The 18012-nt window shown below is 46.0% G+C and overlaps 2 protein-coding genes across 3 annotated transcripts; one reads left to right on the top strand and one right to left on the bottom strand.

Annotated features, from left to right (window-relative positions):
* Positions 1-3079: 3079 nt before the first annotated feature.
* Positions 3080-5100, top strand: TOMM22 (translocase of outer mitochondrial membrane 22). Its single transcript, XM_012741757.3, has 4 exons — positions 3080-3246; positions 3462-3580; positions 4014-4131; positions 4362-5100. Exons 1-4 carry the CDS (start codon positions 3130-3132, stop codon positions 4434-4436), a joined length of 429 nt encoding a protein of 142 aa, XP_012597211.1. The 5' UTR covers positions 3080-3129; the 3' UTR covers positions 4437-5100.
* Positions 5101-7241: 2141 nt separating this feature from the next.
* Positions 7242-18000, bottom strand: JOSD1 (Josephin domain containing 1). 2 transcript variants are annotated; one of them, XM_012741748.3, is made up of 5 exons: positions 17582-18000; positions 16498-17323; positions 10643-10771; positions 10295-10489; positions 7242-9335 (listed from the first exon to the last, which is right to left on the bottom strand). In XM_012741748.3, the coding sequence occupies exons 2-5, from the start codon at positions 16680-16682 to the stop codon at positions 9236-9238; spliced, it is 609 nt and encodes a 202-aa protein (XP_012597202.1). In that variant the 5' UTR covers positions 16683-17323; positions 17582-18000; the 3' UTR covers positions 7242-9235. The 2 variants fall into 2 exon arrangements, with proteins under 2 accessions (XP_012597202.1, XP_012597203.1); XM_012741749.3 differs by having other exon boundaries at positions 17639-18000.
* Between the last annotated feature and the right edge of the window lie 12 nt (positions 18001-18012).

Raw genomic sequence — 18012 nt, 5'->3', positions numbered from 1 at the left:
GGGTGAGCAAGAAAGCAAGCCATTGTGGAATGTGAGCAGAGTAATGCTATGATCCAACTGGCTTTTGAGAAAGAGGGCAAGGCTGGGCCCAAGGAGGCGGCAGGAGAGGAGGTGAAGCAGCCAGATTCGAGATGGGACTTGAACGTGGAGCCCAGTAGTGGTTGCTGATGGTTTCAGGGTTTGAGACAATTTGAGAAAAATCCTGTTTAAAGTCTCCAGGAGAAAAGGGGAAAAAATCAGCCATATCTCACTTCCCTTACCCCATTTCCTTCAGGGAGGTGTTCTGTTTTTCCTTTGAGCTACCGTATATTTTCAGTTACCTGTTTAGTCAGATACATCTTTCAGGTTCTGGCTAAAATTCTTCCTCAATGCCTTAACCAAATCTACCATAGGAGTACCCAAGTAAATGGTGCTGTCTCCTTGACATTATCTCTTGTAATCACTACAACAATTTTATGAATTTTTGTGCTGAGTGTTGGATTAGGAAAGGACTGTCACTGAAGAACGGAAATAGAAAGTTGTGTGGGCATGATGGAGTGAGTGCAGGATTAGAGGCAATAATCAGGAAATCATCCACTTTGGGTCCTAGCAAGGGGACCCTCTGCACAATGGTACAGATACAGGTGAGGGTGCATCTTTTTAATGGGAGGGTTTTACAGCTTTGATAAGATTTTCAGAGGGATCCATACCCCCTCCCCCAATTAAGAACTACTGTAGCACCAGTCTCAAATTCTGCCAGGACTGAAACAGGAAGGTGGAAATCTTGGATTTGAGGGACTGGGAATGGAGAGGCTTGGAGCCCAGGGATCTAGGATACCCCTCTCCCATCCAATGGCAGAGTTACTGTGGCTGCCAGCATGGGGCATCAACCAATCATTTGCTAGCACCCTAACTTGTCCCCTTGTCCATTGACGTGACCTCTGGCCTAGCATCAGTCTCACCATATGTCATCTTTGCTGTTGAACATTTCTCCTTGAAACCTTCAGTGATGCCACACTTCCTTAGTTTCCCTCCTTCCCTGACCTTTAAATGTCTCATTCCACAGGGCTGGGTTCTGTGTCTTCTGTTCTCACTCTGCCTTTTCTAGCTCATCTCATCTACTTCCAGACTTTTGAATACTCTGCATGGCATGATTCCCAAGACTTTCTCTTATCCGTTGGCAATTTTATAATTATTGGGAGAGTTCTTTTAGCCTTAAACATAGTTTACTTTTTAAGTCATGTATTGGTCTAATAAGCAAAATTAATTGGTTTTCCTAGAACTTCTTCACATTAGTATTGTGAATTATAATACTTTCCACTTGGAGCTATCAGTGTCTGAGCTATCAACATAAGATCGCCCTCTCTACCTTCAGTGCTGTTGGCCTTCTTGCATTTCTTTAGATAATCTACAAAGGAACTAAAAGACATTAGCACTGGGCTCTTAAGCTGCCCTCAAATTTATACAGAGCTAGCCTACTTTATAAAGAACTTTTTAACACATGCAAAAAGCATAATTCATCAGTGTACAGCTTGATGAATTAGCCAAAATGAACACACGCATGTACATACCACCTGGGTTAAGAAATAGAACCTTACAACATCCAGAAGCCACTCCTATCCCTTTCCAAAAATCACTCCCCCTTCCTCAAAGGGAATCACTATCTTGACTTCTTACTCTAGATTGGTTTTGCTGGTTTTTGAACTTTATATAATGGAATCATACAGTAAGTAAGTTTTGTGACAGGAAAACTTTCTTATAGTCAGAGCTGCCCTGTCCAAGTTTGGAAAGGCCTGAGGACTGTATCAGGAGGAATTGTAAGCCCCCATGTCCCACTGAAGTATTGAAAGCACAGGACAGAGGTTCATTACCACAATGTCATACATCAGGTAAGGATCTGGACTGTCTAATCCTGGGAGTCTCTGACTCCAGGGTCAGTTGATTAAAAGTGTTGATCAAATTACTCTTGTATTAATAACTTGTGAGACATGTTATAAAAGGCATTTACATCCACCATATAGGCAAAAAGTGAAAATATGGATAATACCTAATGCTGGGGAGAGTGTGGTAGAAAAGGATACTTCCATTTACCATTACATACTATTATCAAAGTATGTCATTCTTTGGAGGCAATTAGCTAATACCTAGCAAAATTTTACAGGTGCATACTTTCTGACCAGCACAGGCACTTATAGAAATCCAGGCTTTAGAAATGCTTGCAGCAGCCTTGTACTGTGCCTCAATTTCCTCATTTCTAAAATGGGGACAGTAGTGCCTACTTTAATGGGTCGTTGTCAAGATTAAATGAGTACACACAGAACTGCACGCACACCCACACCAGTATTAACTCTTACCTTTGTTATAGTACACTGGGATGGTTTATTGATGTTTTCCTAAAACACCAATTGCTAATTTATTCCTGACAAATAATACACCCCCTTGGAAAATGAAACTGCCTTAGTGTTTCTCAAAGTGTGACCCCACCCCCCCACCCCAGGGAAGCTTGTTAAAACGCAGGTTTCTGGGCCCACTCTAAACCCCCTGAACAGAATTACTGTGGAAGGCCCTTCTGCACTGGCAACTTTCCCGGGCAGGTATTTTGTTTTTTTTTGTTTTTTTTTTTGAGAGTCTCGATTTGTCGCCCAGGCTAGAGTGAGTGCCATGGCGTCAGCCTAGCTCACAGCAACCTCAAACTCCTGGGCTCAAGCAATCCTCCTGCCTCAGCCTCCGGAGTAGCTGGGACTACAGGCATCACCATGCCCGGCTAATTTTTTCTATATATATATATTAGTTGGCCAATTTCTTTCTAATTTTATAGTAGAGACGGGGTCTCGCTCTTGCTCAGGCTGGTTTCGAACTGCTGGCCTCGAGCAATCCGCCCGCCTCGGCCTCCCAGAGTGCTAGGATTACAGGCGTGAGCCACTGCGCTCGCCCCGGGCACTTTCTTAGGCCCACTGCAGTCTCAGAAGCCTGGGAAGGCCTGCAGGGGTGCGGCCGGGGCCAGGCAGGCTGCAGGGAGTTGGAGGATCTGCGGGCCAGAGGGCGCCACAGTCTCCGGCCCTTCGTGTCTCGCCTCCCGGAAGAGCAGCTCTGCCCGCCGGTAGGCAGCGCTCGCCTGCTCTCTTCCGCTTCCGGTGTCCCTCTACAACCATGGCTGCTGCCGCCGTTGCCGCTGGAGCCGGGGAGCCCTTGTCCCCCGAAGATTTACTCCCGAAAGGTGACGTGGAGAAGACTGAAGAGGAACTGGAAGAGGACGACGACGACGAGGTCCTAATCCCCTGCAGGGTGCAGGGCGGGGAGCAGGCCCACGGGTGTGGACTCCGCGTGCTGCGAGATTGGGGTAGAGGCGGCTCTCTGGGAGGCGGGGCTGGGGCCCCGCTGGGCCCGGGGGTGCCCTAGCTCCAGGGGTGGGGTCGGCGCCGAAGCGGGGCCAGAAGTGAATGGCGCTGCTGCTTCCAAGACCTGCTCCTCTTCCATTACAGCTAGATGAGACCTTATCGGAGAGACTCTGGGGTCTGACGGAAATGTTCCCGGAGAGGGTCCGGTCCGCGGCCGGAGCCACTTTTGATCTCTCCGTCTTTGTGGCTCAAAAAATGTACAGGTAAGGAACGAGGGTAAAGACACTGGGAATGTGCATGGCGTGGTTGGTACTGTGAAAGAACACGGGTTTATGAACAGGAGACCTGAGTTCGAGTGACCTTGGGCTGGTTGTGCTTTGGATTGGTTGTGCCCTAACCTTTCTGAATCTGCATTTCTTCTGTAAAGTGTTCTTACCTGGCAGGATCGTTGTGGGGATAATTTCAGATTATCTGAGCTGATTGATGTGTTTGTAAGAACTCAGGAGAATGCTGAGTTCTGCTGTCACTAGATTATACAGCTACCAGTACTGCTCCTCTTATTTTAGGAGTTTGGTGCAAGAAGTGGGTAGAATATATTTATCAAAAACACTGGAGTACACAGTATGAGAGATTTGTTTACTGGTTCATTCTTGCCTGTTTTTGTTTGCCTTGTCTGTGCTCACCCTCCCTCTGCAGGTTTTCCAGGGCAGCCTTGTGGATTGGGACCACTTCCTTTATGATCCTGGTTCTTCCTGTTGTCTTTGAGACTGAGAAGTTGCAAATGGAGCAACAACAGCAACTGCAGCAGCGGCAGGTAAGCCCAGACCTTTTTTTGCCAGTGGTGGAGACATGAGTGAGTTATTTCTCCAGCACCTGAGTGCTGGAGTGGCTGACATGTGGGTAGGGATTGGGATCAGGCTGGTGCTCTTTTAGGTGCCTGACTGCTCTCAGCATTGTTTTTGTAGACCTTGTCTGACCCATTAGGTATGAAAATGAGATCCCTGGGCCTGTACAATGTCTTACACTCCTACTTTTCTTTTCCAGATACTTCTAGGGCCTAACACAGGGCTGTCCGGAGGAATGCCAGGGGCTCTACCTTCACTTCCTGGGAAGATCTAGATTGTTTCTGCTATATTTGAGCTGTCTTGGTGGGAGAAATTTGAAATTCAATAGTATTTGAACTGCTATTATTTGGATTTTTTTTTTTTTTAAACTTTGGCACATTGATCTGTCTAAACCTGGGGGTGGGGAAATTCTCCCCATATTCTCATGGAAAATCTGTCACCTTGCAACTGTGCCCTCCATGCTATCCTGACTTATTTCTTCTGTCCTCATTCTTGATATCAGAGTGCAACCATGCAGATGGTTATTCCAGCTCTGGCCACTCACCCTTTTCACTAAATTGCTCCTAACTGGAAGATCTCACTATCCCATTGTGGGGTAGGAACTGATGCCAGTGGGAGGGATGTATCCCTGACCATTAATGACTTTTTTTCTCTTTTAAAGAATGGCGATGTCAGAGAGGGACATACACACAATATGAAACAGGCAGAACACATTACAACTGTAATGTAAAGCGGTCACTATGAATCCCTGTATATGCTGGAGAGGAGGAAGGCCGGCTGCGGCTTCAGCCACAGGATGGGGACTGTGGAGGACAGGGCAGAAGCTCATTTCCTCTGCACACTTTGGCTATTAGACCTGTGTTTAAAAAAAAACAAAAAACAAAAAAAACCAGTGCTCACTTTTTGTATTTAAATATTAAAAATGATTCCAACTGAAAGTGTCATACATGTGCTTATGATAAGTACCTCAAAACTACTTAGAACATTTTAGAAAGTCAGAGACATCACATTTCCTCTCTGAACCAGCACCTCCATATTAACACTGATTCACCTCATAGGCCCAAGTTTCTAAAAGTGAGAACGAAAATTCATTTTTGGCCAAGTATCTCTTTTTTTTTTTTTTTGAGACAGAGTCTTGCTTTGTTGCCCAGGCTAGAGTGAGTGCCGTGGCATCAGCCTAGCTCACAGCAACCTCAAACTCCTGGGCTCAAGCAATCCTCCTGTCTCAGCCTCCCAAGTAGCTGGGACTACAGGCATTGTGCCACCATGCCCGGCTAATTTTTTCTATATATATTAGTTGGCCAATTAATTTCTATTTATAGTAGAGACGGGGTCTCACTCTTGCTCAGGCTGGTTTCCAACTCCTAACCTCGAGCAATCCGCCTCGGCCTCCCAGAGTGCTAGGATTACAGACGTAGCCACCAAGCCCAGCCTCAGAGTCTCATTCTGTTGCCCAGGCTAGAGTGCCATGGCGTCAGCCTACCTCACAGCAACCTCAAACTCCTGGGCTCAGGCGATCCTGCCTCAGCCTCAGCTGGGACTACAGGCATGCACCGCCATGTCCTGCTAATTTTTTCTATATATTTTTATTTGGCCAATTAATTTCTTCCTGTTTTAGTAGAGACAGGGTCTAGCTCTTGCTCAGGCTGGTTTCGAACTCCTGACCTTGATCCATCTGCCCCCCTCGGCCTCCCAGAGTGCCAAGTATCTCTCACTAGCAATGTTTGCCTTTAATTCAGGCAATCGCTTTCACACCCACCAGCCTAAAACAAAGGATTGGACCCATGTACTTGTACAGTCTACAATGACATTGCACAGTTACAAAGCATGTGTAGGGAATAACAACATAGTGCTAATTTCTATTCTGGGGGATGGGGGAAGAGTTGCAAATTGAACATTTTGTGAACCAGGTTTTTTTTAAACGGATTGCTGAGATGAGCCACAAATGATGAATCCAACTGTAGCCCTGTCTTTGAACTTTGCAATGTTTTGTTTGTTTGTTTTGTTTTGAGACAGAGTCTCACTTTGTTGCCCAGGCTAGAGTGAGTGCCGTGGCATCAGCCTAGCTCACAGCAACCTCAAGCGATCCTACTGCCTCAGCCTCCCAAGTAGCTGGGACCACAGGCATGCGCCACCAATCCCAGCTAATTTTTTGTATATATATTTTTAGTTGGTCAATTAATTTCTATTTTTAGTAGAGACAGGGTCTTGCTCAGGCTGGTTTCAAACTCCTGACCTCGAGCAATCCGTCCACCTGGGCCTCCCAGAGTGCTAGGATTGCTGGCGTGAGCCACCAAAACCTGCCAGCAGTGTTTTTTATTTTTGAAAACAGTCTTGCTCTGTCACCCAGGCTGGAATGCAGTGGCGCAAGCATAGTTCACTGTAACCTCAAACTCCTGGGCTTAAGCGATCTTCCTGCCTCAGCATCCCCAATAACTAGGACTATATGTGGTGTGCCATCACACCCAGCTAATTTTATTTTTTTTGTAGAGACGGTCTCAGTATGTTGTGTAGGCTTAGTTTTTCCATTTAACATAAATTTATTGATCATTGTGCTAATAATGGTACTAAGCCTTTTATATGGATTATTTATCAGAACAGTACTATACAATTTTGGAGGTGGTATTCCCATTTTAGAGAAGAGGAAACAGCTACAGAAAAGTTCACTGTACAATGTTGCACAGTAAGTGTTGGACCTCGATTCAAACCCAGGCAGTCTGACTATAAGAACACGGCTGTAGACTCTGGATGCTAAGACTGGGTTTAGGCCCTGATCTTTCATTTGTTAACTAGGAAGAAATACCAGTGAAATACCAAGAAATACTAGCCAGTGTGGTAAAAACTTAGGTGGGTTTAAGTTGTCAAGCCTAATTTTTATAAATTAAGATAAATTGGAAAAATGCCTCGAGTATCTTTTGAGCCAAGTCCTACTTAAGTAAATATTTTGTCTGAATTTAGGTGAGAGGTTTGATCAAGACACAATATAGCTCTAAAAGATGCCACAATGGTGATTGATTTCTTTTAAAGTAGCATTATACTAAGGTGTCTTTATAAAATTATTGAATTCAAGCAGACAAGATTTATATACAGAGTTTTCCATTTTTAATATTTGGTTAAACAAAATACATCTTTTGTAAACAAACCCAGCACAAGGCCAACAAAAAAAGGGAATAAAAGCAAGAAAAACAAAAAGCCTAGGGTTGCCCCTTCCTGGGCATCAGGGTCAGGCGTGCTCCCTTCCTAAAGGAAGTGGGGCTTTCTGCCCTTGGGCATCAGCATGGGTCCCTGCTCCTAAGCACCGGAATTAGATATGAACAGAGAAACCAGCCCTGAAATGTTTAAGTGTCTTTGCATATTCCATTGGCTCGTGGACTCCAAGTGCATGAGGACTCCTTTTGAAGTGCCATTTGCACAGGCCCAAGCAGGTATGTGGAGAGGAGTTTCCTCCCCTTCACAGGAAATGGCTTGCTACCAGACAGTGCCAATGGACCCAAGGTCCTACTGTGCCAATCAGCAATGTTGGCTGTAACTTCTGGCTGGTGGTGGTTGGAATGTCACTGTGCAGGAGTAAAGAGCTCCCTATGGTGCCAAGCAGGTCTGGTGTAGAAAATGGTGCAGAAGAGACTGCGGCCAGTTGCTGAGGAAATAATGCAGTAGCCACTCGGTGGCTTCTGTTACTCAGCATAAAAAAATGGCCTTGTTGGATTGAAGATACATGTGCAGAAAAGTGCTGGTGTAAACATGCACTCCAGTCACAGTGGGGAGAAAGCCTCAGCTTCACCCCAATAAGCTTGCTCAGGATTGGCATGCAAGCCCCAGGCTGGCTTTGCTGCTGGAGAGATGTCTCGCCAGTGGAGCAGCTCTCAGACCTGCCAAGACCATTGATCTTTAAGGGCTAGTGGGTCATCCCTGCCTGCCCACCTGCCTTGAGGCAACCACAACCACGTTGGTGACACGTGTGTGGTATTTATTTCCCCTCTTATTTTCCAAAGTTACAGGAGAAAAGTGGCCTACAACTATTTGTAGAGGTAGGGGGTGGGTCAATCCTCAGCTGATTTGTAAAGGAAACTACATGAAGATGACAAACCCAGGTCCTAAGACAATGCACATAACCACCCAATTTGAGGGCTCTGCTTGTCACCATAGTGACTTGGACTCTGAACCTAGGATGTCTACTCATTCTGGCTGCTCTTAAACTCTGAGAAGCTTATCTTCACAATACTTTCCTTACCCAACTCTGTCCCAAACTAGTGAAGTTTCATGTCAAAGGCAGACTTACTTTTTTCTTATTTTGCCAGAGTGGGTCAACTGGGAAAATTGCTCTTTGCCTTGTCTTTTGCCCAAATCAATGTAGTGAAATGGTAGAGACAAAACTGGAGTGAAGAAAGCAAGCCACCCCAGGCCTGTCCCAGTTGGGCTTTAGCCACATCCTCTTAGGTATCCATCTCATCTCTGTCACACTAGAATGTTGTGGAAATTAAACCACATGACTTGGAATATGAGATAACTTTTCATTATAAAACTCCCAGGCTGGCTATAAACCACCCTTAAAACTGGGGGTGAAAGAAAACTGTGTACCACTCCTAGGGTTTTGGAGATGGTTTCCTGAGAGACGTTTATGCTCTGGGTCCTTCAAGCCAGTCACATGGGCTTTATGTATACTGTGTCTTCAGACCCCCTGGTGTGACAAGAGGGAAAGTGGAGGCAGCATCTCCAGGTGAGTCTGGAGCAGCAGTGACACTCCAGCAGAACCTGTGTCAAGTCCTCATAGAAAGTGGAAACAAGCCAGGACCCCTCCGCCCCCTTGCTTTCTCCTCTCCTTTAAATAAAACAAGGGTTTGTGATCGCTGGCCGTAAGAGTGTACAGAGCTCCTACCTTCCTTTCCCAGGGACAAAACATTGGGTGGTTCTTGTAACAGTCCATGCATCTGTCCTATTGCACTGTCAAATCTGAAGGGGAAAACCCCAATGAGATGTTTGGGGAAGTGGCAAGGGCAGACCCACAGCAGAGGCCACAGCACATCACAGAGGACTGAAGGGGCTGAGGCAAGGGCAAGGTTGGGCAGAACCATGTTACACATCAGTCCTCCAACTCTGATGGGCCTCCACTGCTTCTGGTACCACCAGCAGGAGTTCACAGTTCTTTCCTCGCAAATGTTGTTTTAGAAATTTCCTACAGAAAAAGGAATAGGTAAGAGAGAAAATGAAATGATGAACTTGCAAATTCCAGTCTCGGGGCCACATGGTCACCAGAAACCTCACTATTTATACCCTTGGCAGTCCTAAAAACATACTAGTAGTGAATTGTTCTTGGAAGTTTCCATAAGTGGTTACCTCTCAATCTGTCCAGTTAAAATTCCAATGCGAATTTTTGCTCATCCTTATACATTACTGCCAACCTTAGCTGGTTCTAGGAAAACAGAATCCAACATATTCTAAAGGACTTCAAATTGTTTTAAAAAAATTCTTTCTTGGTCACAGGGAAATTTTTTTTTTTTAAGAGACAGAGTCTTGCTCTGTCACCCAGGCTGGCATACGGGCTCGAGTGATCCTCCTGCCTCAGCTTCCTGAGTAGCTGGGACTACAGGCATGTAGTCCTGGCTGATTTGTAGTCCATGGTGAAATCACCATGCCTGGCTGATTTTTCTTATTTTTTGTAGAGACAGGGTCTTGCTATGTTGCTCAGGCTGGTCTTGAACTCCTGGGCTCAAGTGATCCTCCTGCCTTGGGCTCCCAAAAGTGCTAGATTACAGGTGTGAGCCAATGCACCCAGCCAGTCCGAGGGGAATTAGCCCTCTCTGGCCTGAATGTTTGTCTTCCTTTCTCTGAACTGGCAACTATGCTGTCACAGTTGTCTATGGAGAGAATGTTATAATGCCAGCCCCACCAGAACAGGAGGCCAGGATCCCAGGATGTGGAATTTCCCTACCAAAGGGACTTGAAAGTCCTGATGGGCCATCAAAGATTAAGGTCTTTCAAGTATAAGACCCCATGATTCTAAGTAAGGCAGCAAGAGGATCCAAGGCCATAAGGATTTCATTTCCTTTATCAAATAACCAATGATGAGCTCAACTTCCACAACATACCAAATTAAAGGAGCCCAGCACCTTAGCCATCACAGGTGGCAATTACCTGAGCTCGCTCTCGCCTCCAATCCACTCGGGCATCTTGAGTTTGGAGTCGAGGTTATAGTAGGCCCCTCCCACCTCTCGAACACAGATCCAGTGCTGCCTTTTGAGAGGCAACTTCAGTGGACCCCAGCACAGGCTGGAGGGCAGATTCATGATGAAGCCCATGACGTTAGTGAGAGCAATGACACTGACATCCCTGCAGGAGAGAAATGGTGTCAACCAACTTCCCAAGGTTCCCTAGCTATACCACCACAAATGGCCACCTGCCCACTTATGCCATGAGCCCCAATACTAAAGGCTTATGGCACAACCATACTGTTCTCCACTAAGTCAAGCCTCATTCAGTTACCTGCGCTTGTCCCACCAAACAGCTTCGTAGCCTTTGGTTTGAAGTGCTGCCATGATGACATTCACGTCGTAGTTTCCATTTCCCAGCATGCTCTTCTTGTGAGGTGTCACCATGGTGTTTGGAGACAACCTACAAATGTGAAAAGAGAAGGCTGAGACCTACTGGTCAGCCTGACCCATCCTGGCCCTGTGCTACTTTACACCACTGCTCCTGGAGGCTAGTCCCCTCATTCAAGCGCAACTTCATAGTTTCTACCCAAGTACTTTATCAGTGTTCCACGAAGGAGTCCCACTTATGAAATGCCTAGCCTACTGCAGGCTTGTTTCTGGGGCTCATCTTCCTGCTTTGATAGAAGCCTTTTTTTTTCTTTTTTCATGCTGTCCTTTAGAGCAAAAAAAGCCTTTTTAAAAACATTGGAAAACATTAGTTGATATTTTCATTTGCATGGATAGTAATTGTTGTTACTCTTGCTTTTTACAGTTTAAGTTCTTGCTATTTAAGGCCTGCACACTTGGTAATCATTAAATACTCAAAGGCATACAGGGGCCCAGGGCCCAGCAGGTAATATTAACATATGAAGTAGGGCTGATGTAAGGCAACAAAAAGTGGTAAGGCCTGTGTGAAACTGGAATGCATGGCCCACCTGAAGGCATTTCAAATGTGTGGGTGTAGTACTTGAATTTTTAAAAAAATTAAAACACAATAAATCAAACACACGAAATTTTTATGCCAGACAGATAAAACTCAGCTGCAGTCCCAGTCTGCCCACCCGGCTTTAAGCCATTTTTTTGCCAAGTCCCATTAGCTACTCCATTTCAAGATGAGGTCTGTGCTAAAGGCATTTCCAATCCTATTATTTGCTTTCATAGGCTTATCAGGCCAGGAGCTGAGGAAAGGCCATTTGAAGGAAGGGTCAGCATGCCTTTGACCTCAAGAGGAGGACGGGAAGTGTGGTTAGTTCCTCAAGACAAAAAGCATATGTCCAGGAGGCTGCTAGATGCCACCCCCAGAAGAGAATCAAGACGTAAGGGGCCGGGCGCGGTGGCTCACGCCTGTAATCCTAGCTCTCTGGGAGGCCGAGGCAGGCGGATTGCTCGAGGTCAGGAGTTGGAAACCAGCCTGAGCAAGAGCGAGACCCCGTCTCTACTATAAATAGAAAGAAATTAATTGGCCAACTAATATATATAGAAAAAATTAGCCAGGCATGGTGGCACATGCCTGTAGTCCCAGCTACTTGGGAGGCTGAGGCAGAAGGATTGCTTGAGCCCAGGAGTTTGAGGTTGCCGTGAGCTAGGCTGACGCCGTGGCATTCACTCTAGCCTAGGCAATAAAGCTAGACTCTGTCTCAAGAAAAACAAAAAAAAAGAAAAACAAAAAAAAAAAGACTTATGGCAAGGATGACAACTCTAAAAACTTAAATAATCTTATAAAGTTTTCCTTAATTTATCTATACACATCAACCATACTGATAGTTTTTAAACATAAAACATACCCCGCCACTGCCTAAAACCCTCCAAACTCACCCAAAGCAGTTACACACACTCTATACTTCCTCTGGCCTGATCCTGCATCTCATTTCACACCTCTCATCACACTGACCTTTCTGTTCCTTGAATTCACAAAGCTCTTTCTCACTTTACACTCATTTCACTGTTCCTGTGGTCCCTGTTGTCTGAAACATTCTTTCTGTAGATCTTCACTTGGTTTGTTCCTTATTATTAGGAGCCTCAAATGTTACTGCCAGAGAGAGCCCTTTTCTGACCACCCAACCTTAAGTTTCTCCCAGTCACTTCCTCTTGTATCAACCTGCTGTGATTTATTTACAACTCCTTATCACTAATAGGCAAACCTGTGAGAGTGTGAATTATTTCTACTTTATAGGTCAGAAAAACTGAGGTTTGGTAATTTTGACTGACTTGCCCTTGAGCACCAGTAAGTGACAGAACTAGGATTCATTCATACTTCACACTGGTCCCAATGAACTGCAGGGGGTCCTATTCTGATTCCAATGGAGAGTTTTCTTGAGACCCCTTGGCAAACTGCTCAGGACTGTCTGAATGATTTCCACAGATATTCTGTGCTCTTAAGTGAACCTTTATTTGTCATCACAGCCAGAGGTTAGACCCATGAGATCTGAAGTGAGCTAAAAGTGAAAAGATGGGCTCTAGTCCAGGTCTCCACTTCTGTCTATGCCCTCAGGTAAGTCCCTGCTCCTCTCTTGCAGTTACCACTGTGTCTGGCTATGATGATGGTTTTGAATTTTAAAGAAAAGGGAGATGGGAAGATATTTCATCAAGATTCTTTTTCTCCCCTAATTATTTTTCCTTCTTATTGGGTCTGAAGAGATGTGACATTAGAAAATATGGCTCAGAACTTCCTGATATGTTTCCAAATAAAGCATGGATTATAGGGCCAGGCACACAGAAGTACTCTGTAGGTGTTAGCTATTATTATGTGTTTGCCCGGCCCTTGGACGAAGTAATTCAATGTTCTAGAGGGTAATACTCAACACCACCTTTTCTCAATTTATAGTTACCATCCTTTTAAATGTGGCTCCTTCAACCGGCTCAGGGACTGTGTAATGGAGAGGCAGGAATATTTACCCTCTGTGGCAGAGAATGCTGGTTGTTAACCAGTATTTCTAATTTCTTTGTCCCTTCCAACTTTATTAGATTTTTTCTCTTGGTACCAAGCTAGTCTTAATCTAGTTAGATCATAATAGGTATTCTACTCGGGATAACAATGCATAGCTAGCTGCAAGAATATGCAGTGAAAAGGTTTCAGGGCTGAACATTTTCAAAACAATCTAGCAAAGCTACTAGTATACTATTTGACGTCTATTTCCATTTTTTCCCAAAGTGTAGACACATATGGTAAATGATAAAATGTATGAGGTCAAATATTCACATCTATATACAATAAACACTGAGGACATTTGCCCAGTTTCTCTAATCATTTCTCCAGTTTCACAGGTTGAAATGGATCCTTTTCAAACAAATGACCTCTTTCTGTAGATGTTACTTACCATTATGTTCTAATACTGGACCAAGCTTCTGTCATACCTGACTCTTCTCTTCCCTGTCATTGCTGCTGAATCATCAGCTTAGCTCTTTCTAAGTTCCTATTCATTTCTTTTCCAAGCATGAGTCATCTCATATCCACAACTACACTGAAACTCCACCCTGCTTTTTGTATTTCTCTTATCTGGCTAAAATTCAACTGTTAGGATGAACTTCCTCTTAACAGATAGAGCTTACCAACATTTCTCTCCCATTTCTACCATTCCTTAGCCACATCTTCAAAACAGCATAAGATCAAAATAGAGCATCTCTTCACTTTTAAATTGCTTTGAATGCCACAGTTCTAATTTCACTTAAATTTGTTCTCAAGGCCTAGGTAACACCATAGCTCTGAGCTGTGCTTCTCAGAGGCTGCGAACTGTTCAACTTGTTTTCTCTATGGTGTCTAGCAGTGCCTGGCACTCTGCAGGCAGCTAGTCAATGTTTGTTTAAAAAATTCCATCTTCTCTCCGTTTGCTTTTTTCTCTGACTTCCTTTCACACTTTCCTTTGTTGTTGTTGTTCCTACTTATCCATACAGTCTTTCCACATAAAATATGTAAAATCCCACTTGTGGAGTGGGGACAGAGTATATTCTCTTAAATACCAATGTCTGCTTTTACTTTGAGGTGGATCTTTATGTTGTGCTGACAGGGAATTGAGGACTGCAATACAATTTGCTAAAGCTTTAAAAGGAATAGGACCTCGGTTCGATGTGGGTGTTTCGCAAATATTTAGCATTCTTTCATTCAGGAAAACACAGCTGAAAGACTCCTGCTCCTATCCATAAACACTTGATGATCACAGGCCAGATCTTTAGTCCTGGCCCAACGTACTAGCAGGGGAACAGCTGCTGCTGATCCAACAGCTCTGGCCAGGCTTCCCAGCACTCAGGAAACAGCAGAGTAGTTGGGCAGGCAAGCCCTAGAGTCACAAAGCTTGGGGCCAAATCCTGCTATCAACGGTTCTGTGATTTCTGTGCCATGATTTCCTCATCTGGAAAAATGGGAAGCAACAGAAGCTACCACGTAAGATCAGGGTGAGGACTGAATTAATACAAGGAAGGTACTTAGAACAGTGCTTTGCACAAACGTTCATGTGTGTTAGTGATCTCATCACGATCACGCCCTTCGTCAGACCAGGGGCCAAATTTATAAAAGCGAAAACTTTTCTGAGTTTGACTGGATACACAATCTTTTATCAACATTTATTTACTAGTGGGTAAACCTGGGCAAATCGCTTAAACTGAATCCTAGTTTCCTCAGATCATCATTGACAAGGTTGTTGCAAGACTGTAAGTACATATTACAGAGTACCTAGCACATTTGGTACTGTGTTCTTTCCTTCTCTCTAGTTTTAGATTAGGAGATGATTTGCAAATAAGAAATATTAATGGCTGGCCAAAAGGAAGAGATCTAAGGATCTCTTCAGGATCCTTCTTTCCACTGCATAACTTGATCTGAGACAAATTTCCTGAAAAGTCAACTCCACTCGCTGTCAGATAATGGCCATGGCCATGATGCAAATGACATATTCGTCCTGCTAAGGCATTACTCTGGTTATTACTAACACAGGAAATAATTACTCTCATCATAGTTCTGTCAGCATACTGGGATTAACATTCTTTTAAGAGAAGGCCTATGGTTCTTTCAGGATAAATGGTCCACACCTACGTTTCACAAATCACCCAAATAGGTTGCTTCCAGCTGTAATTCAGGTCCGGGCGTGGCAATAAGTTCGTCCCCAAATGGAAGGAGTCAGAAAAGGGTCTTCTGGAACTGCCAATATGCACTGGTGAAGCGTTCTTGACCTTTCTCGACACTTAGAACTGAGTAGGCCTAACCCTTTCCAGTTGGGGTGATCAGACAGACTCACTGCCTAAGTTACCATGGACTGCCGATGTGCTGCTGTGTCCATTCAGACACTGCAGAACCAAACCTCAAAACCTTTGATAAAACAACTTTAGAAAATCAAAGAGAAAAAAGCTGAACTATCAACCTGTAGGGTGGCATTTGTCTTAAGCAGACAAGAAAGGCCATCTTGAATAAAGCAGAAAGGGGAGGGGATCTGCTTTAAATCATAGCTTTGTCATTTAGAAGCTATGTGGACATATTCAAATATGTCAAATCATAGCTTTGTCATTTAGAAGCTATGTGGACATATTACCTGACCTTTCCACCTGCTTGTCAGTAAAACAGACAGTGAAATGAATGTTGAGAGGGCTACACAAAGCAATATATGAAGAGCACCAGGGCCAGCACATGACCTCACAGAAAAGCTGAGCACTATGTATATCTTTCTTGTGGTACCCACCACAATCTACCTTGATGACAGGTGACCGAATGTGTACATATCTTTCTCCATTCTAGACTGTAAACTCTTTGGTGGCAGGACTTGAGAGGCATTATAGCTTTGTGATCACCAGCAGAGATATAAAGAATTCAACCCTGGCTCCAAATCTTGTTATGTTACCTTGAGCAAACTATTGAACTACTCTGACTCCTGTCTTCATCTGCAAAATGAAAATAGCACGTGTAACATATATTCCATGGGCTTGTTGAGCACATCACTTGAGATAACACAACTGAGGCTATTAGCACTGTGCCTAGCCCACAGTAAGTGCTCAAAAAATATTAGTGATTATTATCTTTCCCATTCCTGTGTGCCTTATACCTGCTAACAGCATCTAGCTAATACCTGCAGGTTTAAAGATTTCTGTAGTTAAGACATTGCCCCACCCACAGAAATCCAGAAATACCAAGAACTATCAAGACGCCAAGGAGAAGGGATCCCCTACCTCTGGAAAATCTCTTGAAGCGTTTCCCGGGTGAAGGCATTGCTGTCCTGGAAGACGTTATTGAGGGCATGGAGGGCACAAAGCTCCCTGCGCTGTTTCTCATGGTAGATTTGTGGGGGTGCTGCCTGGGGCAGCTCCAATGATTCAGATTTGGCCTTGTCTCCTTTCCATGGCACGCAACTCATGTTTTTCGTTTTAGGTTCCAGAGAGGGCTAAAAACACCCCACTCTTCCCTCCTGAGGAAGAATGTAAGCTTCTCAGCCTTCCCAAAATTCCTGAGGTCCACCTTATTCTCTGGTGTCCATAATTTATGCTTTGTCACTGGGAGAAAAGGTTGGAATCAAAAGGGGGAAAAACCCACCTCTTCTCTCTTCTCGATAGAAAAATAACTTTTAGATTGGTTTATTTCGCCACCACTGACAAAGTGCAGAATTCTTAAAAAATCATAAAATGTAAGACCTTGTTTCCCTTTCCCCACCCTCCCCTCCCACCCCCCTCCAAAAAAAACCACGATTTTTCCTGCTGTATTTTCCTCTTTGGAAATGCCAACCAGGCCTCAACGCAGGGGGACCGAACGGAATCGGTCACATCGTTCCTTTTCTTCCATTTCTTTCGAACCACGACGCCACTGACTCAGGAGACAAGGCCTAGGATGGTAGTGGATAAGACGCACTATCCGAGCAGCTAGCGAGGACCGGCTAGCGTGGGATCGCGGGCCGTGCCGGGACCGAGGGGCAGCCGTCCATCCCCTCGGGTGCGGTGGGGCTCCGCAGGGCGCGGGCCAAGGCGGGCACGGCTCCCTCGAAGGCGCCCTCTCACCACGGCCCTGCGGAGGAGACAACTCCGGTCAGCAGCGCCGGACGGGCGGGCCGCGGCGAAGCACCAGGCTGGCGGGGGAAGTGGCGCGGCGGGTCAAGCCCCTGCCGGAGGGAAGGTTCTGCGCGGCGACGGGCAGGCCCGCCAGGGGTGGGGCCGGACAATTCGCCTAGCCCTCCAGGCCTGGGCCCACGCGGCTCGTCGCCCCCACCCCAACCTCCCGCCCGTCACGTGAGTGCAAACCCAGGCGCCTTCCCGCCGCCCCTACCCTGGCCCCCAGCGCCGCCGAGACAGCCCGCAGACACGCCGCCGATCGCCTCCTCACCGCCGCCGGCCGCCACCTGGAGCTGCGGGCCGCCACCTGGGCCGCGCGCGAGCAGGCGGGCGCGCGCACCTGAGTCCGACGTCAGCGGCCCTCGCCCGGCGCGTGCTCCGGAAACGCCCTCCCGCGCCGTCCCGGCCCCTCCCCGCCGTGACGTCACGGCTGACGCCAGCGGCGCCGGCTTTGGAGCAGCGGTTGCCGTGCGTCGGCCAAGCGGGCGCGGGCAGGGGTGAGCGGGCTGGTAAGGGGCGGCGGGGTTCTGCGGGTCGCCAGACAGGGCCGGCGTCTGGCTGGCCCGGTAGGTTCGGTCCCGGGCAGAGCAGGGCGGCGCGGCCTGAGGGAGTCCTGCCTCGGCGCCTGCCCGTCCCTCTCCCGGG

This window comes from Microcebus murinus, chromosome 10 (genome assembly GCF_040939455.1).
Source record: "Microcebus murinus isolate Inina chromosome 10, M.murinus_Inina_mat1.0, whole genome shotgun sequence".
Classification (NCBI taxonomy): Eukaryota; Metazoa; Chordata; class Mammalia; order Primates; family Cheirogaleidae; genus Microcebus; species Microcebus murinus.
Note: the sequence above shows the minus strand (reverse complement) of the source record. Positions and strands in the feature narration are given on the sequence as shown.

What these genes read in the sequence shown, in the direction of transcription:
- JOSD1 (XM_012741748.3), bottom strand. Translation starts at nt 16,682, where the DNA reads ATGAGTTGCGTGCCATGGAAAGGAGACAAGGCCAAATCTGAATCATTG. An exon ending in GTTTGGTGGGACAAGCGCAG is followed by an intron (nt 10,490 to 10,642) that starts GTAACTGAATGA and finishes TCTCTCCTGCAG; the next exon opens with GGATGTCAGTGTCATTGCTC. An exon ending in GGAGGCGAGAGCGAGCTCAG is followed by an intron (nt 9,336 to 10,294) that starts GTAATTGCCACC and finishes CTTTTTCTGTAG; the next exon opens with GAAATTTCTAAAACAACATT.
- TOMM22 (XM_012741757.3), top strand. Translation starts at nt 3,130, where the DNA reads ATGGCTGCTGCCGCCGTTGCCGCTGGAGCCGGGGAGCCCTTGTCCCCC. An exon ending in AAGAGGACGACGACGACGAG is followed by an intron (nt 3,247 to 3,461) that starts GTCCTAATCCCC and finishes CTTCCATTACAG; the next exon opens with CTAGATGAGACCTTATCGGA. An exon ending in GTGGCTCAAAAAATGTACAG is followed by an intron (nt 3,581 to 4,013) that starts GTAAGGAACGAG and finishes CTCCCTCTGCAG; the next exon opens with GTTTTCCAGGGCAGCCTTGT.